Source organism: Ciconia boyciana, chromosome 3 (genome assembly GCF_034638445.1).
Source record: "Ciconia boyciana chromosome 3, ASM3463844v1, whole genome shotgun sequence".
Classification (NCBI taxonomy): domain Eukaryota; kingdom Metazoa; phylum Chordata; class Aves; order Ciconiiformes; family Ciconiidae; genus Ciconia; species Ciconia boyciana.
The window spans coordinates 77192757-77219731 of NC_132936.1; the positions used below are offsets into that span (position 1 = coordinate 77192757).

Genomic DNA, 26975 nt, shown 5'->3' on the forward strand with positions numbered 1-26975 from the left:
GTAAGGGCTAGATAATTGCAGAGGTGCTACTTGTCCCTTTCTCTTTCAGTCAGCCTTGCTCCGATGCAGTGAGCGGTACTCCTTCCTTTCTCTGTCACCGAGCCAGGATACAAGTAATGAATTCCAGGAAAAATATGTGCTCTGAAATGAGCAGTGGTGAGAGGTAGTGCACTGTCGAATGGAGTTTCACAGTGATATGTTAAAAAAAGAGAGATCAAAAGTAAACTGCCTTTTTATTCTATGTTACTGAGAATCTGCTAAGTTTATATTCATTAAAAAGAAAACATCCTACTTAAATAACTCAATTAAAATGGAGTTAGGAAGTAAGAACTCGAAGAAAATGACTGTATTGAAGATCTTTCTCTTCCTAGGAAATAGGAAAGTATCAAATTCAAAATACTACACAATCATCTATTAGGAAGACCACTTAAACTATCTATGACCTGTTATTTGTCAGTCACTGGAAGGCATTCGAAAGACACTAGTGCTTTTCCCTTGCAGAACTGTGATGTACCACACAGCCTACACTAACTGACAAGCTCCCTAAATGACAAGCTTTTCGTGGTGCCAGAGAAACAAAATTCAGCAAATACCCATTTCTTTGTTAGTTTTAAGATGAAAAGCAATAGATGAAAGCAATGTCTCTAATATGACAAACAATGAAAGAGCAGTTCTGTGGCAGAGACAGTTTAACAAACCCCGTGAAGTCAGGAGGCTGCTCTGGAGCGTGGAGGGCAGGGACAGCAACAGGACTGTATGCACCAGCTGCTGAATAACATCCAGATGTGCTGTCGGTGCCAGAAACTAAGTCTCATCTCAGCTGCAGGGAGTTAAATCAGATCTGAATATAACTCCCCATGTCTGAAAAGATCTGAAATAATGATGTGAGCTATAAGGAACACTTGAAAACTATAGAAGAAGCTATGCAAAACTCCTTTGGTGCTTGTACTAGAGGATAGACTGAAAACTCAACCAGTACTACCAAGGACACAATGTGACACCATCCCTGGAAGTATTTAAAAGACATTTGGATGAGGTGCTTAGGGACATGGTGTAGTGGTGGTCTTGGTAGTGTTAGGTTTACGGTTGGACTCGATGATCTTAAAAGTCTTTTCCAACCTATACGATTCTGTGAACAATAACCAAATAGTAACGAGTCATGAGTCCTCACAGGAGAAGTGGCCTCACCATAGCACCTGTGGCTGAGTATGGAGACCTAAAGTCTATTTACTGCACTTCAGTCCAGATTCTTACCCTGGTTGAATTTTGTATTACAACAAACAGATACCAAATCAAATGTTACTGTCTTTTATACCAGGAGTATGTCACAGAGTCAGTTACATTGAAAACGTGTGCTTTATGTGTATAGCTTGGTGTATACCAGTTTATAGATAGGCATTTTCCTTTTCATTATAGAGTTAACACTGTGAATGTTAACATCGCTATAGCTCCAAAAAAAGAACTGTAAATGTGACTGCTATAATCAGGGGGGTTTTGTGTTTGTTTGGTTTTTTTTCTGGAAAGAGGAATACCCTAATCATCTGAATCATGGGTACTGAAACAAATTGCAGCATTGTATGTATATGAAATAAATATTTTTAAAAGCTTAAAAACAACAATAGATATAAAACAGTGTGAAACTAATCACTAAAATTTTTGAGCTATTTGAAGAAAGTTGCTGGCAGGCTTGTAGGTGGTCTACACAAGACTCCCACACTCCAATCTTTCCAGACATGCTTTTGTGCTTGATTAATTAGAGAAACCAGGGAGAGGTAATACTTTTGCAGTGACTGATGTTTTCTTATAATTAAATCAATCTGGTATATATCTCCCATAAAGCATTAGGTCACGAAATGTTCATAAAACGCCAACCTAAGTGTCATCTGGAAAATTACAAATTTCATATTTAGATGGATGTCTTTGGTAAAAATAAAAACAGTGGGCACTTTAATTTCATAGAAATATAGTATCATAAATTTAGTCTGAGCATCATATATTAAAATAATGCTATGCAAATAGGCATGACAGTTAAATAAGGTATTAGAATAAGACTGTTTAAATGAATAAGTAATATTTTAAAATGTCAGTCAACACACCATGAAAAAAGAAAGCTCATTTTAATTAGGTTGGTCATTTGTGGCTTAGATAGGAAAAGGATTAGCATGTAGAGTAAGTTAAGGCTGCCCAAAGCTTTGTTTGGGTTTTACACAGGTATTCACTTTCATCTCAATAAAAGAATTAGTGTAACAAATGCTGGCTTACATGGTGCTTTGCTGCTTATGGCACAAGAGAGCTTCTCAAGAAACTTGCTGTGTTGCCATGTAAAGGTCAGGCACAGTTTACAGAGAACTGGAAAAAAAAAGATCTTAAAAAAAAATGGCTTTGCTGACAAATCTGTAGTATGGTGGTACAGACAAGCTTTTTTATAGTTTGCTTATGTCAACTTTATTTTGACTAATTTCTCTAGAAACGGAAAATAATTGTAATACCAATAGAGAAGATGTCTATCAGCAATCACTGGCATAGTCCAGTGGGACTGGAGGGGCAAGGTAGAGGGTTTGGGATAATATACTAACTTACATGATTTTTTTTTTAATGTGCACAAAAGTCAAGCAATTGACAGTAACATTTTCAGCCTGACATAACTTCCTACTACAGACTGCAATGCATTCAAGAAAGCAGAGTAGATACAATGCACTTGATGGGATGACCACACTTGTCCCTAGCATTAATGCAGAGAGGTCTCTACACAGTACTGAAAAATAAATGGGGCTTAGCACATATTTCAAGCTTCCCCAGCTGGAAATATTTTCTGTCTCCCTGGAAGATGGTCCAGAAAGTGAGAAGAAAAGAGGTCACAAGGGCCACGCACACGCCAAATCTGCACCTAGTCTACACAACCACAGGACTGAGGTAGAAGGTATGTATTTATAAAACAAACTGACTGTTGCATAGCACATTCACGGCAATAAGTGTGCCCATATTGCAAATATTGGACTTTGGAAGTCCTGAGGACTGCCAGCTCAAACTGCTGGAACAGCACACTCACTGTTCTCAAATACTGTGCTCCGCTCGAATTCGAGAGGAAAAGAATAATAACAGGTTTTCTTTGTTTCGGGGAGAAAGTAACAAGAACCTTAAGTGCAAACTATTTTCATAGATAAGCATTATTTAAAAACTAAAACAGACAAAAATTATCATTTGATACCATCTAAAAGATATTTCCCTTTTCTCTTTTGTACTTTTATGCTGAAGTACCTTCTCAAATCTTCTGAAAACTGGGATTTTTTTGAATCAATCTTGAAAATCGTGAATGCTTCCACTCCAAGTTTCCAGCTACTTTATTTTCATATCTATTGTAAAATATGCTAATAGAAAAAAGAAGCAGCTGCACTCTGCTCATTCAATGGAAATTATCAACTTCTGTATATTTATTGTGTTATTGACCCTGTATTTGCCAAAAGAATGTAGGCCCATGTACATTCCAGACAATCAGATACAAAATGTCTTTAGAAATATGCCATACTGGAACTTTTTATAATAGGGTTTTTATTGTGGAGTTATGAGGAATTCTTGGGAGACAATAAAGAGATTTTTTTTTAAGTCTCCAAAATGAAGAACACTATTTAGCAGATACTGTAAAAACCAAAAAGTTTGGAAATTTATTTAAGTCTACTTAATACAAGGAACACAACAATTCCAAACCAAATGGCAGAGGTGTGAAAGTCATCATTTCCAAAAGTGGGCATGCCGAAGGAAGCCGCTGAGTCTAGCAAAGGACACATGTTGTGCACTGTCAATGCAATACACAAGGTTGAAACTCATCTAGTGATAATAGCAGTATCTTTCAGGAGCACTGACTGCTTGTATTCAAGCTGAACACAATGTCATTTGTGCTTTTATCCATTCTGAATATTATACCACTGAAAATGTACATTAATGGCAACTTCTTTTGTGTCTTGATTTATATGTGATTCAAGCCTATACTAATAACCAATATTTAAATGCAACTTTGGGGAGAAAACAAATCCCCTTAGATGTGTTCATTTGGAACACCACAAATGCAACACTTCCAAGCCTCTGAAATAAATCAGAAATAGTCAGGTAATTCAGGAATAGCACACAGAGCTTGAGGGGGCTTGTTGTTGTAGCTTTTTGAATTCGGTGTGTATAAGCGTTGCTACAGTTTATTCTTTTCAATGAGAATATAGGAGTTGGGTTTTTAAAGGGTCTCACTATGCTATTATGTGTAAAGACATTGAAGCACTGGGCTACATCAAGAACATGAAGCTGAAATTAACCACTTTAAACCACAGTGAAAGACAAATTTAAACACAAACCTGTGCCAAATATGAAAGCCCTTCCCCCAGTCTATAGCATGGTAAGGCTCAGTCTCTTGCAAAACCTAAGCCTCTCACATAACAAACCTGGTTGACAAACACTGTGATTTATGAGAGAGGAAGGACTCTCATTCCCCAGTAGCACAACCAGTGAAATTCAGCAGCACTTAGACAAAAAAACCCTCCAAAACTTTACACTACTGCACATTCAAGTCAAACAACACTCTCCCATTTTACAATGCAAACCAAGCTTGACAGATCTCCTACTAACTTTCTCTCCTGGCACAATAACTTTCCCTTGACTTTACATGCAGCAGCGAGGCTGGAGAGATTAATATTCTCAACTGCACAGCCACTTAATCCCTCCTTGTCTCATTCCATAACGGTGACAATCAAGACCTGAATTCAGGTCTTTCTGTGGCCTTAACAACTGCTCCAAGCCTTGTATAAGCATCTATAATTCCAACTCTTTAGCACACATGTAGTTGTATACATTGTGCATACTACCCGGTTAATCATTAGTCCTTAAATATAAAGCTAAGAATGTCTTTACAGGATTGGAGCTCTAGTCTGCAATGTGTTCCTTGCGTGTGCTGCAAATAATGGAGATAAGTGAGTGAAATGTTCATGAACCTTTGAATTACTCTTCTCAGTTATAAAAAGCAAGAAAAAAATTAAGTAGAAATACATATATACATAGCCAGATGTATGCAAATTGATGAAACTAGCTATATCATTTCCACATACTCCAAAACCTTGAAACAAACAAACAAAAAAGCTTACTCTTGCCAACGTCAGTGTTCCTTGTTTACACACACTGCAGCGGACCCTCAGTTTCCCAGGTTTCACAGCTTGGCAGACATTTTTGCAAAAAACATAAAAACTGTTGTAACTAGCTGCACCTGTCAGGAAGAAAAAAAACAACAAACAAAACCATTTGATGTATACTGAAAATCAGTAACAAAATGTAATGAAAGGCTCCTATTTGGCTTTATAAGTGGTAAGTAAAAAAAATAAGTCTTATCTTGCCTGGTCTAGTTCTTAACACTTCTCGGTAACTCCTGCTTCTTCATCAATAGTTATAGGTGAACTACACCGTAACTCCTAGAAAATGCATCCTGTCTTGAGCTTGAATTTACCACTGATGAGCACCAACTGTAATCTTTGGCAAGTGATGTATGAGATTAATCACCCCAGCTCTCCATAATTTGCATCTTACTCCTAGTCTAAATTTGTCTAGCTGCAAGTTTTAGTTGAGTTCAAATTGCGTGAGTATTTCCTTGGATGAAGTTTAAAAGATTAGTTTGACTGGTATAACAGCAAGAAAACAAATATTTAATTTAGCAAATTTAGTTTTATTCATGGAAGACTGGGAACCATTTCTTTATTTTTGCTGGCAGCGGTATAACCTAGTAAAGTTTGTAAACTGATGCCAAGATATTAGGCCAAGTAAATTGTCAAGGAAAATGAAATGAAACGCATTCTGTTCTGTGAAACTATGGAACAGAAGATGAGAATTGTGTAAGCCTGGGGCAATGCTAATGCATTTGATTTCACATGCAATCCTGATCACTGTTTTGAGTAAAACCCTTTTTAGGATGGCTATTGCTATTCCTTAGAAAATTATGGAAGAATCATAGCGTGGTTTTAATCTAGACTAGAAATCTCCAAGTTCAGAGACTCAAACTTATGATCAGATGTTGAACTGAGACCAGAATAAAGTCTTTAACAAATTTTTCCCAGTATCAAGAGGAATCGTTGTGGAGATTTGACCCATTAACAGTGGTGAACTTCAGAATCAATAGCAGTCCCCTCGAGATCAAAAGTTTTTCACTGTCTTCTTCCCCATTCTCCTACTTCTCCCTACATTTATCAGCAATATACTTTTTATGTATATTTGAATCCCAACATGTTACTACAGTAAATATGATCTGGAATAATATTTTTAAACATGACTGACTTGCTTTATTTTTACATGTCCTTGACATGATAAGGGTCAGACCCTGTGTTCTGCCAATGGAAATGCCTACCAATTTCATGTTACACCTAGTCATAGGTGTCCTAACATAAATGTGCAACTAGTTTCCACAACTCAACTTCAGAGAACTACATCATCCAAAAAACTTTTTTTCTAAGAAAATGTAGTTGTCTTCAAAGAAGATGTACACTGCTGAAAGAAGACATTTTATAACACTTTTTCAAGTTTTCAGAAAAGTAAGCTACATAAGAGTACATCAGTGATGCATCCAATATCAATTTTAGTCAACTGATCTATCAAGTGTTTTCATTGTGCTTCCCTGGAGAATATTAATCACCATAGCAGAACATAAAGCATAGAAGAATTTAAACTGAATTCAGTTTTTGTGGAAAATTAACACACATCCATACATTCACAGACATACAAACTTTTCATACGAATAAGTGCAACTCAAAAGAAAAAAAGGCTTATGCTAAACTATTTAATATATAGTACAATGTTGAGAGGTGAATCCAAACTAAATATGACAACATTTTGGACATTTGGATCTCTGTTCACTCATATTTTGCCTGAGGCTCCTAACACTAGGACTGAGAGCACGTCTGGATTAGACTCGCTTTGAGCTAGAATCCACAACAAAAACCTAAACTACAGTATTGCAAATGAGGAGGAGTGCACTTGCAAATGACTGAATTTTACTTTTGACCATTCCTCTATGCAGGATCAGCACGTCAATTGATAAAACAAAAGGGCAGTACCTTTAGCACAATTCAAAGGAAATACTACATGACTTAAGTAAGCAAGAATGCTATTGCTAATAGAGGCCCACAATAAACAAGATGATTTCAGCCACTTATTCCTGACTTGGTCTCAAGTGCAGGAAGTGAGACCAGAGCCCTTTACCTATTTTGATATCACCAGTCCTCTCCCATCGCTCCAATTTCTTATATGGGCAGTCTAATGAGACTAATGAGACTGCTGTTTCTATTCACATGTAGAAGTACTTGTCCTGAGTAGACCTGTGATGCCACTACTCACTGTCCTAATTCGATCCTATTCTCCAGAATGATTCCTGCCATGACTCCAATGAAACCCTTCCAAACAAACAGAACCATCTTATTGAGTACATGAGCCCTTACAGAGTAAAATGTTTTGTTAATTGGGTTGATGCCTTTCCTGATCCAGTCCTCCACTCCCTGATGTCTTGTGTCCCTGTCTCACATTTTATACCAAGTTTATTTCAAGCAGTAAACTACTTGAGGCAGGAATCATGCTTTCTGCCTGCTTTGTGTTCTAAGCTCATTCCATCTGGACCCAAAGATAAAATTATATTATTGATAATACTCTGCAAAATATTCACAGGATAGTATGGCATAAATCAGCATGACTGAATACTGCAGTAAAAAATAGCAGTCATAGGAGAGGCCTAAAATGAGAAATATTGCTGATTTACTATAGAGGATAAATCTTATGCATTAGCTTGATATTTACTCCGTGCAAAAACAGACTACGTTAGCTCAATACTCATTTTTCTTTGCACTTTCCATATTTTTTTCTTTTTTCATGAATATAAAAAGTACCCCCAAACACATCCCCTGTGCACAAATTTGAAACACAAGAAACAAATTTATAATATAATAAGTTGGAGCAGTTAAGCAGCACAGATCTATTCAGAGACCCAGAATAACTTTTGAAATGCCTGCTATAGTAAGGCTGCTGGAAAGGCACAACACAACAAGAAGAATGTTCTGATTTTAGGAAGAAAGTGTAAATAGAGATTTTCAGCAATCCATTCACCATTTTATGCAGATGTGCTGATCTCAGTCTCACAAAGCGCAGTTACATCATTAGGTGTATGTCCTGAGCAGCATCACCAGGAGTAGCGAAGACTGAATTAAAAATGCAAATGCTAAAAGTCAGCATACAGTACAATACTGATGGCCAGCATTAAACTATTTACTGACTTGTTAATGTCACTGTGCATTTTAGCATGGCCCTTAGCTGAGTTTGCATCCTCTTGAACCCCTTTTCAGAGAGGAACGGAAAGAAACAGGAACAAAGAAATCTGCTTGATGCACCAGCTCTGATGTAGCAGTATTAATAAGAATTGTAATTATGGCACTGTGCCAGTCATCACTAAAATTGCTGCAGCACCAACCTTAGAACCTTGTCTTTCCTCATTCAATCATGGTCTATAAGTTTTCATAAAGCTTTCCATTAAGAATTTGTAATACTGGCACTCAGCAAGAATGTGCAGACACAGCAAATTACAAGTTAAAAAAAAATGCAAGTCCCTTTATAAATGCTGATTCTGATACTGAACGTGAGCATTAATGCCATAAATAAATAAATTAAGTTATGACTGCTAGTCTTTGCAGTTACATACATTGGTGGGCGGAGGAAGACGGAGGGAAAAACAAATGTGCTGTATCTGCAGTAACTCTTTTCTGAGAAGGTAAAGGCAAAGCAATCTCAATTTTCAGGTCCATATTCCAAATATTGAATTGTGGGGCAAGGGTCCCATAATAGTCTCTTTTGACCATCAACGATTCATCTGTTGGTCTGGACACTCTTATCTATTTTGGTCTGGACACTCAATCTATATTGACCGGCCTAGCTGAATAGAGAGCTTTGGCTAGAACTCAGGAAAAAGAGGAGAGTCTACGACCTTTGGAAGAAGGGGCAGGCAAGTCAAGAGGACTACAAAGGTGTAGCAAGATTGAGCAGGGAGAAAATTAGAAGGGCCAAAGCTGAGCTAGAGCTCAATCTGGCTACTGCCGTAAAAGACAACAAAAAATACTTCTTCAAATACATTAGCGGCAAAAGGAGAGCTAAGGAGAATCTCCAGCCCCTAGTAGATGGGGGAGGGAACACAGTGACCGAGGATGAGGAAGAGGCTGAGGTACTTAATGCCTTCTTTGCCTCAGTCTTTAATAGTGGGGCCAATTGTTCTCTGGCTACCCAGCCCCCTGAGTCAGAAGATAGGGATGGCGACCAGAATGGAGCCCCCATAATCCGGGGGGAAATGGTTAGTGACCTGCTGCACCACTTAGACATTCACAAGTCTATGGGGCCTGATGAGATCCACCCAAGAGTACTGAAGGAACTGTCAGAAGTGCTCACCAAGCCCCTTTCCATCATTTACCAGCAGTCCTGGCTAACCGGGGAGGTTCCAGTTGACTGGAGATTAGCAAATGTGACACCCATCTACAAGAAGTGCTGGAAGGAGGACCCGGGGAACTACAGGCCTGTCAGTCTGACCTCGGTACCGGGGAAGCTGATGGAGCAGATCATCTTGAGTGCCATCACACGGCATGTAGAGGATAACCAAGGGATGAAGCCCAGCCAGCATGGGTTTAGGAAAGGCAGGTCCTGCTTGACCAACCTGATCTCCTTCTATGACAAGGTGGCCCGCCTAATGGATGAGGGGAAGGCTGTGGATGTTGTCTACCTAGACTTCAGTAAAGCCTTTGACACCATTTCCCACAGCATTCTCCTGGAGAAACTGGCTGCTCATGGCTTGGACGGGTGGACTCTTCACTGGGTAAAAAACTGGCTGGACGGCTGGGCCCAAAGAGTGGTGGTGAATGGAGTTTACTCCAGTTGGCGGCTGGTCACAAGTGGCGTCCCCCAGGGCTCTGTGCTGGGGCCAGTTCTGTTTAATATCTTTCTCAATGATCTGGATGAGGGGTTCGAGTGCACCCTCAGTAAGTTTGCGGATGACACCAAGTTGTGCGGGAGTGTTGATCTGACTGAGGGTAGGAAGGCTCTAGAGAGGGACCTGGACAGGCTGGATCGATGGGTTGAGGCCAACTGTATGAGGTTCAACAAGGCTAAGTGCCAGGTCCTGCACTTGGGCCACAGCAACCCCATGCAATGCTACAGGCTTGGGGAAGAGTGGCTGGAAAGCTGCCCAGCAGAAAAAGAGCTGGGGGTGTTGGTCGACAGCCGGCTGAATATGAGCCAGCAGTGTGCCCAGGTGGCCAAGAAGGCCAATAGCATCCTGGCTTGTATCAGAAATAGTGTGGCCAGCAGGAGTAGGGAAGTGATTGCCCCCCTGTACTCAGCACTGGTGAGGCCGCACCTCGAATACTGTGTTCAGTGTTGGGCCCCTCACTACAAGAGAGACATTGAGGTGCTGGAGCGTGTCCAGAGAAGGGCAACGAAGCTGGTGAAGGGTCTAGAGCACAAGTCTTATGGGGAGCGGCTGAGGGAACTGGGGCTGTTTAGCCTGGAGAAAAGGAGGCTCAGGGGAGACCTTATTGCTCTCTACAACTACCTGAAAGGAGGCTGTAGAGAGGTGGAGGTCGGTCTCTTCTCCCAAGTAACAAGCGATAGGATGAGAGGAAATGGCCTCAAGTTGTGCCAGGGGAGGTTTAGACTGGACATTAGGAAATTTTACTTCACTGAAAGGGTTATCAAGCATTGGACCAGGCTGCCCAGTGAAGTGGTTGAGTCACCATCCCTGGAAGTATTTAAAAGAAGTGTAGATGTGGTGCTTATGGACATGGTATAGTGGTAGTCTTGGTAGTGTTAGGTTTACAGTTGGACTCGATTAACTTAAAGGTCTTTTCCAACCTGTGCGATTCTGTGATTCTGTGATTGTGTGATCTAGCTTTCCAACCCCAGGTGGTACATCAGCATGTCTTTAGAGAAACCACTTCCTTTGAGTCTCTACCATTACATTACTCTTATCCTTAAAAATGGTGCAACAAGGATCTGTCATTTGTTGATAAGTATTTTACTTTAATTTACTGTAAACTGAAAAAGATGCCACCGTAAAGTTGACCTTACAAACCTGAGTTTCTCATAGGTCCAAAAGCATTTTTCATAAGCTAATTTTGTAAGAAGCCACCTCCAATATGTCAAGCTTCAGATAAATCTGACTTGGAAGCACGGAAAAAAAAATTCTTTCATTTTATTCACATGTGATAAATTAGCAGCCAAATTAATAATTTCTGTCTGCATTGGTGAATTCCTCTCATAACTTGTTTCAGCATAGCAAAACTCATTTAATGCACAACTGCCCGGCTCACTGGTCTACCTTAACTGCCCTTTGATTTGGTGAGAACACTTACAGGACTGAATCTTTCAGGGAAAGTAAGGACATCTCTCTTGTCTGGAGTCCCAAGAAATGCCTCTCCCATCTGCAGTCATAGAGAATTCACAACCTCCTTCCTCAGGTCATCTGTTCTAGTACTTCAATATATTTATTTTTAAAAAGATATTCCTTATTTTTAGCTTTAATTTTCTGTGCTGAAGTTTAACAATTACATCCCCTACTTTCCACCGAAGATATGGAAACCAATTTATTTTCTTTCTTTTTGCAGCAGGTTTTTGTATTGGTTTTCTATTTCATGGCCTAGTCAACCCCAATATGGCCATTTCTTTCTTGTACTTAATACTCCCTACAGCTCAAAATATTTCTCTTAGACTTTTCTTTAAATAGTGTTAGGTGCAGCTCCCTAAACTTGTCATAATTTTCCAGCTGAAGTCTTTCTAATGCTGAGCACAATAGGATCTTTTTTTTTTTTTTAAAGACATCTTGAAAGTTATACTTCTGTTTATCTGTTCCTGTATAATATTTTGCTTAACATTATGGGCATAACGTAATTGGTTCCTGTTCAGTCTATGATCTAAAGTGAACCTCCAAACCCTTATCTGCTTCACCTATTCTGTATTTGCGTTGCTGAACACTGCCAGAGAAGTGCAATACCCTGTGCTGGCCCCTTCTGAGCAGCATGGTGTTTTTTTCCAGACTATATTTCCAATTTGTCATGATCATTTTATGCTGTCCTCTAGTTTATCCGCAGTCCCTCCTAGCTTGGTGATGTCTACAGATTTAATAAGTATTGTGTCTATTCTATCCTCTAGGTCATTAATGAGAATATTGATTAATATCAGATGTAGGGCAGATCCATTCAATTTATCCCTCCATTTTGATGATGAACTACTAATAACTACTCCCCAGCTACAGATTAGTAGACAAGTTCACAGCAACCCTAATGTATTTTTATCTATATCTGGACCCCCAGTTTGCTTAATGACAGTATCATGCTAAATTGTCAAAAACCTTACAAAGGTGAGTATGTGATATCTACTGCTTTCTTCTCTCCACAGTTCAACATGATCTGTTTTTTGATAAATTCATTCTGGTTGTTACTCTTGTTCTTGGATTCTTTCAGATACTTGCAAGTGTTAGATTTTTCCTCCAAGAATTTTCAGGAACTTCAATTAAGCTTTCAGGTTTAACGTTCCTAGACTTTTCCATTACTTTTTAAAAATGTCACCAGATTCCCCCTCCATTCTTCCTATATATAATTTATTTTCTGTGAGTTCTAGAAGTCATTTCAATAGTTCTGAGATTCCATTCAATAAGGAGGACATTTACTTTGAAAGAATACAAATTACACTAATGCCTCATGAAGTAGCAAATTTAGAATTATCTATGTGGGAGCAAGCAGAAAATAAGTCTGAGCTGTTTGAGGTTTTTTCTTGCTTTGTTTTTGTTTCTGTTTTTAAACTACAAGCAATATCTAGTACTGATATTTTCCTAACCAAATTCCCTAACAGAAATTGCAGCAAAACTTAAAGCAAGAAACTAATTGATCAAGAACAGCTACTGAAGGTTCCAAGACCTTCCAAAATTCAAAGCAGAAGTATGCATAGGCTAACATACTAAGATAGCTCTGGTAATGAGATAAGTTATAGCCTCAGGTCATACTACAGTGTTAGAAATAAATTATTTCAATTTTTATTATTTTTCTATATTAACCATCAAATAACATGACAGAAGAGATAAAGTAACATATTAACCTAAATTCATCATATCTCCTTTCTAATATCCAGAAATAATGTCTCAAAAAAAAAAAAGTTTAAGCCCTGTGTAAACTGAATTGCTCAAACTAAGTCATCAGAGGTGGGGTTAAGGATCAATTTTGAAAGTTTAATAACCTTCAGTGCTGGGGGACAGCATCCCTGTTGTTCAGGAATGGATGATAGGTCAAGAAAAACAACAACAATCATTTTTCTCTAGTATATTTTGTACTGAATGCATTTCTATGGGTGTTTAATAGCTCTTTAAATATATGAGAAATAATTCTGAGCTAGAATCATAACGAATACTATGTAATTAACATGGTGTTGTGATGCTGATTGCCACTTTTTCTACCAATGTTCTCATTTGAGTGAAGCTTGCAATTGTTGGAGAAACTTAATGACTTCCCACTTGGAAATACCGAAATGTGTCAGGGCAATACTAAAAAAAATTATGAAGATACGAATGCAAAAGGCTGCTCATTTATGATCTTTGTTGGGACCTGTCTTCTCATCCTAATGAGACACCCTCTCTCTTTTCTACCTCTTCAAAGCTAATTTGCTCACAAATATCCCATCACAAAAAGTATTAAAACTGTTCTCTCCCTTTAGTGGTTTATATAAAAAGCGAAAGTAGCTTTCTCTGATGTGTATCCCAATGTTTTGTACTGTCTCCCCATTTAGATTTTTAAGCTCCTTAGGATCTGAATTACCTCCTTTTTTCTGTGTTGTTAATGATGGACATGCTGTGGGAGCTTTATACATGTTAGTGATAGCACAGGCCAATTATTTTGATATGCATGACTAGTTAATCAGAAAACATTTGTCATAATGACTATAGACCTGATACTGAAATCTCTAATCAGTCAAAACACCCATTATCATCCACATGACTGTTTAAGTGAATAAAATCTGAATAGGGATATTAGGAGCTAACCTACTGTTTTCATTTGAACTGCATTTTCATATAGATGATAATGATTACTGAGTCTTTCCTTTATGTCAGCTATTTAAAAGAGGACACAGCTACAGGAAGTCTTTCAACAGATTGAAAATTACATAAAGCTAACATTGTTCCAGATTCCATTATATTTACATTTGGACTAGTTGTGATTTGTAAAACGTAGACTGACTGGCAGAGACCTCTCAGACAATTTTAGCAATTTGCACCCACATAATGAAAAATACATAGGTAGAAGTGAAAAAAAAAAATAAAAATTTGCAACTGTCTTCACTTTAAGGACTTTGCTTGATTCAACACAGTAGGAGGAAAAACATCTGCAGTATAAGCCCAGCAGTCTCAAAGTAGTGAAAATTTCCACATAAAGCTAAATTTAAAAAAAGTGTGGAGGCTCCACTTCTTCACCTAGAAAAAGAGAGATGACTTAAAAGATCCTGTTCGCTTTCCAAAAATACAACTGATATGTTGTGCCTCTAATCTTTTCTTTTTTAACTGCCTGTCTTTACCTGCAAAGATTTCACAGAGCACATAGCTTTCCTCCCCAGACACATATATGCAGATGCACACATTTATAAAACATTTCTACCTGTTGATGATGATACTTATTCTTTATGATGCCTATCTAATTTAGACCATGAGAATGGCATTTATTTGACAGCTAGATTCATCTAAACTAGTAATGCTATATTCTAGTGAGAAAAATGGGCACTTTTATGGTTCGATTCAATTCATCTTAAAGTAGATATAAAAAGATATAAATATGTCAGATAAATTGTACCTAAACGGGTCTGTTTCTCTCTGTTGTGGGGATTTAGGACTACTAGGTCTGGTAGAGATATCTACATTGCAGACCTCTAAAATTAGGTGAGATGAATCCCATGTGGTGATGCTGTACACAAGAACTCATGATAAACAGCTGCGGTAGTTTGCGGTATGGATAACAATATTAAATAGGCTAAACCTCAAAAAAACAATTCCTTTTCTTGAGACTCAAAGACGATTTACAGAATGTCTATGCATCTCAGGTAATTAAAGTACATGGAAGACACAGCTATTTAGAGAAAAGAAATAGACTTGTCTCTCTAAGAAGGACTACAAATGAAAGTAAGACAGGATATTAAGAAGAATTGGAATTTGGCTGAAAAGGGTGTAATGCCTATGTAAGAGGTGGAATATCAGAAGTACTTGACAAAGACAACAGGGGGGACATTTATCTTTTTAACTCCTTCCTTCTCAGTGAAAAATTTTTGTGTGCAAAAAAACCAGGAGGCTTCTATTAATTAAAAAAATGCAAAAAATAATAGTATTTGATTTATTTTAAATTTCTGGAATTTGGAATGGGGTAGGGAAAAAGTTTATTAGGCTTTCTCTTTCAATCTTTATCATGAAAAAATCTTCTGCTTCCCTTTTCTGGGCCCCACCATCATTTACCTTCACTTTCTTTCATATTTCACCCAAATTCTTCCTTCATTATCGTGTTACCCAGCTAACTTCCGTAATTACCTTTCCCCCTTCTCATTCCCTTTCCTGACCTCTACATAAGCTTCACTTTTCTCTTACTTCTCATAATACACTCTTCTCTCCTTCAGTTTGCTCTCTGATTTTCAAAGGAGTAAACTTCAACACTAAAGCTAGCGTGGTTCGTATTAACAATAAGGAGTGAAGGCAGCAAAAAGAGAAAAAGGCAATTGGGATGATTCTGCCAGACAGCAAAACACAGAAAAGAAAAAGAAAAAAAGACAGTTTCATGAGACTGCTGAAAGCTTGGCAAATGATACATGGGAGACAAACAGTGATATCTTGTACATGAACAAAGTGTTCAAGACTAAGGGTATCAAAAGGTCTCCCTGAAAATGTACTCCTTGTGTATGGGGAAACCATTACGCACCAACCATAACATCCCCCGCAAACCACCACCCTGAGCTGCTTTTTACCTCATTGAAGGCACTGAGCGTGACCTGCAGCGATAACAACTGGCTGGAACTGGCCTATTTGTAGTTGCAGGCAGGGACTTCTGGGCTGAAGCCTAAGCACAAAAGGGGAAGCGAAGCTGCTCCAGAAAACTAAGCATGGGTGGCACATTTCCTACAGTGTAGGCTTCAGTATAAGCAGAAATTAAACACAATTTCAGCAAATAAACTAAGAAATGTTTACAAACTAAAAGCCCGTTCTACTGATCAGCTCCAGCACCGCTCTGGTTTCCTCCTTTTGGCTAAAAGTGGAATTTGAGAATGTGCACACTTGTTTAAGATTTCTGTGTGGACAGAAGCATGCTTATGGAAATAGCCATGACCGGACAGCTCGACACCCAGAAGTCGAACACTCAGGTGCCAGGGCGCGCACAGCGGGGGAAGGACAGGGGAGCCAGGAGCCAACGGTGCTGTTGTGGCAAACAGCAGCCAGGGTCTGGCCCACAGGGGCTCAGACGCACCACACCTCAGCAAGGTGAGCAGGGCAGGCGCAGTGATGGTCACTCACAGACCAGTGGTCAGTCACCAAGCAAGCCCATAAAGATGAGGCTGGTCCCAGGTCAGGCCAGGAAATCAAGTCGGCAAGTCAAGGTCAGGATCAAGACGATATACATCCAGACACAGCATACCTAAACGCATAGCCCAGGGATGGAACACAGGTAAGGACCTGAGCTTAAACGCAGCTCCCAGGCCAGTGGGCCCACTGAGGATAGGTGAGGTGGAGACCTCCGACAAGGTTTCCTGCAGCTCTTTCTCACACAGCTCTTTTCACAGAAGTCTGATCCAAGGTTACACAACTGCCCCATTTCACAGCTGGCCTTTGACACAACCAGTTAAACACCCAAGGAGGGAAGTTGCAGAGCCTGTTGGTGCCATCACACCAAGCATGTGATATCCCAGAAAATACTTATTTCGTGTCCAACAAGAAACAAAGTACTGACAGGTCATGGAAAGGGTAAAATATGATGAAATCATCAGCTTGTTAATTGAGAATGCACCACAGAACTTAGGAAAAGAATTAAAAGAAACTATATTTAAATTTATAGAACGGATGCCTGCATTTGCAAATTAAAGATGAGATTGTATCAGCTTATTTATAGTTTCAAATATATGACATTTCACAAAGGTACATCTGCATAGGAGATCATGCACAATTTAGGCAACCACCTATTTGACAATACAGAATGTAAAATTCAAATTTTGCTTTCTTGGTTAGTTTGAAATTTTATTACGAGTGTTAGTGTGCAATCATAGTATCTAATTAGATGTTTCTTTTGACTGAAAGTTCAAATAACAGCATACCCTCAGTCAAAACAATGGCTATTCCTACTGAGCTGCTTCTCTGTGTTAGCTCTCTACTTACTTCCAGTGTCCAAAAAATCCAGTTCTACTCAACTACTGTTGTGCAGATATAGGTAAGCTAACATATCAATAGTAATTACCAGTAACTACAAAAGGCTGGTAACAAGCAGCAACAACAGAATTGCTGTTAGTTTTGTTATCGTCTGTTACCCTATTACAAAACATTCTGGAAAAGTTTGTTTGTCAGAGCACACAAGGAATAAATAGTGAGGTAGCAAAGTTTATGGAAGATAATTAAGTAATTCAAGGTACTGAAACATTTAAAAAGCTTCCTCAGCAGTTTTTAAACAGAAGTTGTACTGTTATTGAATAAAAAGGAAAATTGCCTTGTGGCCAAATAACTGGTTAAAACACAGGAAACAAATGTCAGGAATAAATGATCAGTTTTCTCAGTGCAGTCCCAAAAGGAAATTGTGCTAGGACTTGAGTATTCACCATCAGAAAAAGAGAAATGAACAGTGAAATGACAAAGTTTGCTGGTGATATGATTTTATTCATGGTAGTAAAAATGAAGGCCAACTGGAAAAAACATTTAAGAATGCAGGATGCTGAGTGACTAATAATAAAATGAAAAATGAAATTCATTGTAGATAAATGTAAGGTAATGTACATGGGAAAAATAATTTTACGCAAACAGTGATAGTCTTGACTAGTTATTACCACACAGAAACAAGATCTTGGGGTTATAATACATAGTTCTATGAAAATGTCAGCTCAATGCTCAGTAGCAATCAAAAAAGTAAATTGAATGCTAGGAATTATTAAGAGAGGAATAGGGAAGAAAACCCCAGGAAACAGTGCTGTACAAATGCTGTAAAAATCCATGATGTGCTCCATTTTCAACAGCATGTGCAATTCTACCTTTTCCATCTCAGAGCAGGATATGGGAGAACTAAAAACATACAAAAAAGAGGGAATGGAAAATCAATAGCATACATGGCATAATCACTTAAATAGACAATGACTTTTTTGCCAAAAAAATTGACAGTTAAATGGGAATATCATAGAGGTCTACAAAGTCATAAGAGGCATAGAGAAAGTGACCAAGAGTGGGACAGCATCCTGGAAAATATCATTACCGGACTGATTTATACAAGCTACTGGCAGAAGCTAGGGACTGCCAATAGGGTACTATGCTAAATGAATCTTTGGTCCGAGCTGGTGTAGCCACTGTCATATTTCATGTGAGAAAGAGATGGAAGTAAGCTGCTACTCCATTTCACTGTGCTGCTGTGTCACTTCAGAAAGACTGTAGCTTGGATCTGTAGTTACAGATCCAGTGGTCCAACCTCTTTTGACTTCCAGGCTGCAATGGGAAAGACACAGGACAGTCCTGCTTCTGTGCAACCCAGACCATTTCCTCTGATGGAGGCATTCTGTGTTCCTGACCATGAAAAAATTTTAACTCACAAGTCTTTGCCAAATGACTTTCAAATATTTTTTAAAGTACAGATATTTATGCTCTTGGTTTTATCCACAAGAACCCACAAATACTGAAAATATTTAGCTCTGTTGTAGAAGATACTTCAGCGATTAAATGACAACAGGTCTTTGTAGAAGTCTTATGAGTTTAAACTACTAGATTATAAATCTTTATGTATTTTTTTGAACTTCCTTGCCTGTTTTTGAATTTCAAGCTGTCATCTTAAGCTTTAAAAACTAATTGTGTTCTGCACTGCACCTTAATTTTCTGAAGAATCTTTCTCCCACAGTAATATTCTTTAAAGTATGAAGTGTCTTCATGTTGATTACAAAATGATCATAACTTGCCATGTTGTTTAAAAAGTGCTCTTCATTTTCTGTTCTTTTGTTAATGCTTTCAGTCTTTTTCGTAGTTTTGATCCCTTGCACAGTCAAGAGTAAGATCTTTCCAGCTATTTTTAATTATTTGTTTTACTTTTCTAAAGGTTACTTTTATAAAGAAATATTATTATTTTGAATACTTTTTCGATATTCAGAGACATTTTCAAAGAGATTCCACCTGATATAAAGGAACATATATCAAATAACCTGGTAGTAATGGCCAGTTTTGATGGTTGAGCATACAGAACATCAGTAATTTTGCAACAGCTTAGTATTCCACACACACCTTCTCAGGTGCCAAAGCATTACTGAAAAATGTTATATGCTTCAGCAATAGTTAGAAAAGATGGGAATTAACACTTTGTTTAAGTTTCATACATTTATCATCTGAATTGATGATTTCACTGCCCTATGTCTATTCTTAGCAGAAATGAGAAAAACTTTGGAAGAGCTGCTATCTCTGGGAAGACTTGAGAAATCCCTGTCTCATCCACAGTTGCACAACAGACCCCACACAGTAAGGAAAACATTAATGGTGTTCTACCTAGGAGCCAGCTTGTACAGACTGTTGGCAGATCAGGTCCATGACAGTTAAACACCAATATTCACTAGCTAGACTAAATTTTTCATTGCTGTAGATTCCTTTTCAGATTTGCAACTGAACATTCAGTTTTGACTCATTTTCTGCATTTTTTTTAAATGAAAACAATGACAGTAGGGCAATGGGAGCAGCATGAGAAAGGGAAAAGGAAGACACAGAACTGAAATTTAGTGGGGAAACAACATTGCATAGGTAAAAAATGGCAATTAAAAGCTTTTTAAAAAATTATATTAACTAAACAAAATTAAAAGACTGAAGTCACACATGTGAAGAGATACTGCCAGGAAAAACAGAGGGCAGAAAATGTCACAGATGGATATGGATCTAGGAAACATTTTGGGATGTTTCCTAGATCCTTATCTAGTAGCAGCAGCAGGTGTACAATAAACATAGGAAGTTGCTAGTCAAACCAGCTCCTTTGTAACACAGAAAAAGAATCAGACAGCAGTGCTGTGATTTGCTGATTTTGAACAACACGACATACTATCACACAGGCATACTATCAAAGAGATATTTTGCATAAGCAGAGAAGCTGAGTGTTAGAGGTGAGAGCCAGAGACTCGATCAAAGAGGTATAAAAATAGTAAAGGAAATTAACAATGAAGAAATCACTTACGTTTTAACTCTGAAAAAAGGCACACAATAAAGGAAGAATGATGAGGGAAAGCAATATTCTCCCTGACAGGATATATAAAGCTAAATTGCTGTATTATATCAGAGATGAGCTACGAAAGGATAAGGGCTGGACCAGAAGAATGTAGAACAGAGAACAGACAGAAGTATTGGCAATTTTCAAATAGGATGACACAACATATTGATTAAAAAGAGTAAGAAAGTGTTTGTCATTTCATAAGGGCTGTTGTATACTAGACGACAGTAGTGTGAGGGTTTGACCAGAGTGATCATGATAAATAACGTTACAAATTTACCTGCCTTTGATGAACTAAAAATTAAATCAAAGAGCTTGAGCTCTTTGAGCAAGAAATGCTTTCATCTTAATCATCCATCTCATTCATAAGTGTATATATATTTAGTAGGAATGATGGTACACCTTATTTGCAGGAAAATGGTGAAAAGCTAAGAAGTATGTCACTATATAGGGACTATATGGATAGCTACACTGACGAGCTCCAAGTTTGAATGGAATCATCTCACTTTTACAAAATAGAAATCAAATTTTTACCACAAGGGAAATAAGGTAAAGTGAGCTTATGCATAGCACCAAGCCATAGAACATTTCAGCATAATTAAAGAACTTTATTCAGGAGTGGCCCTACTGAAAGTTCATGTTAGCAATAAGATACTTCAACAGAAATATTATAATAAAGATAATGGAAAGTAACTTCAACCCCAGTTACTTCTCACCAACACCCTTCCACTTTAAAAAATTAGCATCTGTAAAGCAGTTTTGCTCCCTGTAAACATTGGTAGTGACAGAGACTAGAAAGATCTCTGAGATTTGAAACTATCAATCCAAAATCCCAACCTCTACATTTAGCAAGAATCTGAATTTGCCAAACCATTTTATTTGTAAAGAACAGATGTTTTTCATGGATAAAAAAAGTACATGATGTATATGTGGAATTTATGAATGCAAAGACTTGCACAGTCATAATTGCAAGCCAAATTTCTTGGTTGTATTTAGAGAGTGATAATTTCTTATAAAACAGATCAAATGGACATTTCTGTAAATGGAAATAAGTGAAACTTATGTTTCAAGGTTATATAACAAGCTAGAATTTAGATGAACTTCTGTTTTCCCTCTTCACCAACCTCTAGCATCAGAGACTGAGTGACAGCTGTCAGAAAAAGCGGACAACAGATGTATGTACAATTGATTAGCAGATTAAAGATACTGTGGTTACACACAGACATGTACACGCATTTACACTCATATAAACTTAAGTATTTAAAATTTAACACAAAGCTTTTTGAAATATTAAATAAACATATATCAAGTGACATTTATCAACTATTGGAAAAGGAAAATCACTGTATAAATTATACATTATAAATCCCATTATTCAAAACTTAAAAACAAAGCTATAAAAAGGAATTGGAATGCAACTTGAATTAAAAAAAAATTAGTTCCACCAACATTGTATCTATTCCTTAATTGTCTTACAGTTACTTTCACATACATATATGCTTTTAAAAGAGCTTCAGCTTCAAATACTCTGCAGATTTTCAGAAATTTTCATTTTAAAAAATGATCCTATAATATACAATATATTTATAAATTAGTAAAAATATCATAATGTAGGGCTGCAGAACCTAATACAGAACTCAGAAAATACTCTAATCAGCATTTAGTAAAAGAAACCCATAGTTACTGACAAGTGACAATCCAGGAGAGAAGAATGACAAATATTTGGAAACCACATTATGGAAGGTGCTATAAGTTTTTAATAAAATGTGACTGATAGTATAAACTAGTCAGTTAACTGCTGACCAAAAAACAGGCACAAATATCTTTGGAAAAGTATTTGATGTATGCCTTGTGTAAATATTAATGACAGATACAGCTTTGTATGAGATGATCCGAAGTAACAGTCTAGAAGCTATGAATGGGATTGCAAGATGGATGTTTACTCTAAAATGTGGGGACAAAGTCCAGCAGGAATTGAGCTTATAACCAAACAGCCAATCCATTCCCCTACCACGATGTTCATATTTTTCAGTCCTAATATTGAGGGGCAAACTGAATAACTTGTCAAGGTTTGTCAAGGCTTTCATGTTTTGTTGACCAAAAGAGAGTCCCTAGCCTGAATGACTGAATATACAAGAAACAGCATTATTTCTTTATAAACTAAAAGAAACTCTTTGCATATCATCCCTGTTTGGAAGCCACACTAATCCTCTCTGCAACCTTCCAGCTTCAGTGTATGTGCTGTAGGTTCAGTATGGTTTCAGGTACTGGTTTCAAGGATCTCCACCAGTGATACAGGGATATACACAGAAATGACATTATGGGTTACATAGATGGTATTGTAAGCCTGTGCACACAACAACAACCATCTTCAGAAGTTCTGGAGATAAATGACAAATCCACACTACCAAAATGTTATAATAATATTTCTGTTTGTAACTAGTGCTCTACTTAAGGCAAGAGAGCGCTCCCAGTCAAAGCTATTCTTTTTAGTTATACTGTATATAACCGTTGTGTATTTAAATAAAGAAAAATATGACAAGTAACTGCTTATCTGACTCACGACTACAGCTAATCCTGCACATTCCTTCCTTTTCCTTAAGAAGCACTACATCATTATTCTAGCAGAAAAATAAATGACTAGTGAAAACAGGACTGTCCATTAATGTACTAAACAACTTGCCAGTGCTTTTATTCTAACAAATATTTCAGCATGTTACAAAATGTTGCACAGTAACAGTGTACCACAGAAGCTGCCTTTTCGATTGATCTGTGGTATTCCTTTTCATTCTCAATGCCCTGCATGTCAGGCTCTTCACTCTGAAGCTCCCACAGAACTAGAATTTTAAAGATTATTTACTTCTCTTAGAAATAATAGGCAGCAGGAAAACGGCTTGGGAAAGATGTATCTCTAACTCAGTTGATACAACATTTTTCACTACAGAGAGAAAATACCAGTGCAAATACTTCCAAATTGAACTATTTAGTTTCATAAACTCACTATTTAATGACATGGGTAACATTATTTCGTTAAAAGTAGTATTTTGAGGAAGATCCTTAGCTGCTTCTAAAGAATTGACAAGATTTATATTGGTTGACAATCTCTCTCTTAAAGACTGGTCCGGAAAAATGGAAATCATTGTGTAAAAATGGCACTTTACCATGCTGTGTTGCCACAACATAATGGTATGGTCATTGCATCACTTTCATATAATGCAATACCAGGACAATGTTGTGAAGAGTAGGAATGGATTTTAAGAAAAAAGTCAACTTAGAATTTCACATACTGTGTTCATATATGCTCTAAACTGAAATGCTGGATATGTGGCAACACCCTTTGGCTTTTAGAAGACAGTTTTGAAAATACAAACCTAAGCCAAGAGGTTTCTTTATCTCTTTAAACCATTCAGCAAAAGGGTTTGGGAAGAAGGGATGCAGGTCTTCCAGGCTATTAAAACCAGCCCTAGATATTTAAGCAATGGGCAGTAAACAGCAGCTATTTAAAGTAACATGTATTAGAGTGTTCAATTTTTCCACATGCAAAGAGCTAACTTCTTCCTGTGGAGGAAGGAAAACACAAAACAAAGTATTTCAGGAAAAGAAGGAAAGACAGACAGATAAAGAGAGAGAGAGAGTGGACTTGTACTTGAGTCCTAGGACCTCGAACCTCAAAGCTCCTCTAGCCCTGCATTAATTAACAGAATTCCTCGTCCACAGGTTAGCTGAGAGGAGCAAGATTCATTGCATTAAAGTTAAAGGCACATAAAATGGAATCATAGTAATCCTCACTGACTTGTTTACATGTACAGCCTGCTGAGCATCTATGTCTGTTATTTGATAAGAAGCATGGAAATAATATTCTCAGTTTTTGAAACAGTGATACAGACTAGTCCTACCCTTGCAACTCACACTTACCTCAACACATCTGAAAATTTCCCGCAGTGAGGTGATGCTACCTACCATCTAGTGATCTCCCTTGCTTTGCCAAGATACATGGTTCTACCTATGAGAGCTTTGAGCTTCAGCTCATAACCGTTCCACACTGCTTTGGGGGGACTTTGGGGAGACTCAAAGATGAAGTTTCTAAGACTAAAACTAGATATCTGTCACTATAACTCCTTGATTACCCCTTTTTTGCTTAATGCAAAACTATGATCAAGTGAGAATGCAGTAACATGTAGGCCCTGTGGGACTTCTCAGTAAGAGATATTATCGATATACCATATGGTTCATATATCAATATGTTCTCTGATTCATCAGTTATTAGATATTTTTGATACTATATGTACAGTATCTTTAAATGTGATACTAGTATTAAATGTTCATTGCATTTTAGAGACTAAAGTGCATAGCACTTCTCTCCTCAAGAAGATTAATTTAAACCAAGTCCTACTATCATTCTTCAACCTGTCAGTTTAGGAAACCATCCTCTGCCCCACGTTAGCATTCCTACTGCATGAACTGTTGAGACTCCACTCCTCGCCACAGAACAGAGCTTTAGCAAGTGGTTGTTATCTTACTCCTGATTAGTGTGACACTGAACCAGCGGCTGCCAGCTTAACTCGGTTGGTCCTGTAGTGCCACACCAATCAATTAAGCCAATTGATTCTGGAGAATGGTTTTGCTGAAGTTAAACAGAAATGCTTAAAGACTATTTTGTACGTTCAACTTGAGATGTACTTCATACCTCTTAATCTCTACAAAAGCTTGTTCCCTTTCTCCCATCTCACATGAACTTAAGAAAGCATTTTTTTTTTTCCCTTCCATACAATCCTTTTGACAGTTTCACAAATGTATGTGCCGGGGGTCTCCTTTCTAGTGTTAAATTCCCAAGTCATACTATAAGTTAGAAGACACTCCTGCAGCCTCTAAAGAGGCAAGATTTCATCTAGATGGCTTCCCACTTCCTTCATCAGTAACCATTTGATTTCTAGCTGATTCTCATGTGTTATTCAATGAAGGATCACAATACTCTAGGAAACAAGCAAGAAATTATATCTACATCCCCAGTACTCAACTCAGATTCCTGATCTACTACATATCTGTGCAGGAGGTAATAAACCCTGTAGTTCTGCCATGTTTATAGTATATTTATAAGCCATTCAGCCAGAGAAAGAGATTTCAGTACCTGGACTGTGGGAGACTACAGGAGAATAGGGGTAGTAAAATGAAATATGGAAGAGATCAAGGAGAAATAGCAGAATGAAAGCTATTGTTACAGATGGAAATATTTAATGAAGATGTTTTATTTATCTACGTATTGCTGGTCAAACACAGATCTTTGTGCATGGATCGCAGAAATAAAATTTTTTCACATCTACACTGCTAGATCTAGTGTACTTGAAAAATCTCTATTACAGATTAGGAGACATGTGGAGGACAGGTAACACTTCTGTTTGAAACAGAACTTTTTGCATCACCATCCTAAATATTTCACAATGGTTAAAGTTATAAAGAAGATATTGATCAAGATGAGTCAACTATTAGCTCAGCTATGGCCATTGTTATGTTCCTGACATGTTAAAAATCACTGTGGACAATGTTATGGGGTTTAGAAACCAGGATAAGAAGATCTATAGTTATTCACCACAGATTAGGTAACAAGAGGTATAAAAGTACAATATCCATAATCATTAATCTGCATTAAATCTTGACTTTAGATCTTGACCTTCCACAGCTGAAGACAGTGGAGATTTTGCTATTTATTTCATTATTATTTGCATAAGCACAACATTCTTTTCAAGGCAACTAAAATATGCTTGGGGAAAGTCCCTGATAATGTTAATCAGGGTCTTCATCTGGCCATATCTACAGTTCAGACTTTATTTAAAATACTATTGATGTTTGATTCAACTACTTCAAAAATAATTTGTGGAGGCTGAGAAGAGTTGCAGTAGATAAACAGTGCCAAGTGGTATAGCTTTAAACCAGAAACCAACCAATTGTTGTCAGCTAGAGTTTTGTTATATATAAATATATATAACAAATATATATACTTTTATATATATAGATAGATAAAATTTATACTTAGTATAAATAAATACTCAGTAATACATACTGAGTATTTATTGTTTAACAAAGCTAAGGAGAAAATTGTGGTGAACAAAAGGAGGGATCGGGGCTCCAGGTACTTTTGTTGCTCAAGTGAACTTTTGATCTTTGTTACAACTTTGGCTAAACCATCTTCATAGTGAATACGCAATAAAATAATGCCAGCCAGCACTGGAAACCAGGATACCATGGTTTATCATAAAATCCTTGACTAGTTGTGCAGTATGGCATGAAGCTGAACAACAAGGAGTACAGTACATGGTGAACATGCTCAACCTGGAGCATGATATCCTGCTGTTCCCCCTCCCCTGCACCTCAAGTCCCCATCCCCATATCCATATGTTTCTTTTTTTTTCCTCTATCCCTGTCTTTTGACAGGTAAATATCAATACCCACAGAACTGACTATTGCACCAGTAGGGCATCATGGAAGCTTGGAAAGAGC

General features: G+C 37.6%; 1 protein-coding gene across 1 annotated transcript in view; it reads right to left on the reverse strand.

Moving 5' to 3' along the window:
- PRKN (parkin RBR E3 ubiquitin protein ligase) overlaps positions 1-26975 on the reverse strand; it is a 784012-nt gene that overhangs the window by 479019 nt on the left and 278018 nt on the right. Inside the window, exon 4 of the mRNA XM_072857961.1 lies at positions 5124-5242. Coding sequence (XP_072714062.1) covers positions 5124-5242 — 119 coding nt within the window. The remainder of the gene's footprint in view (positions 1-5123; positions 5243-26975) is intronic.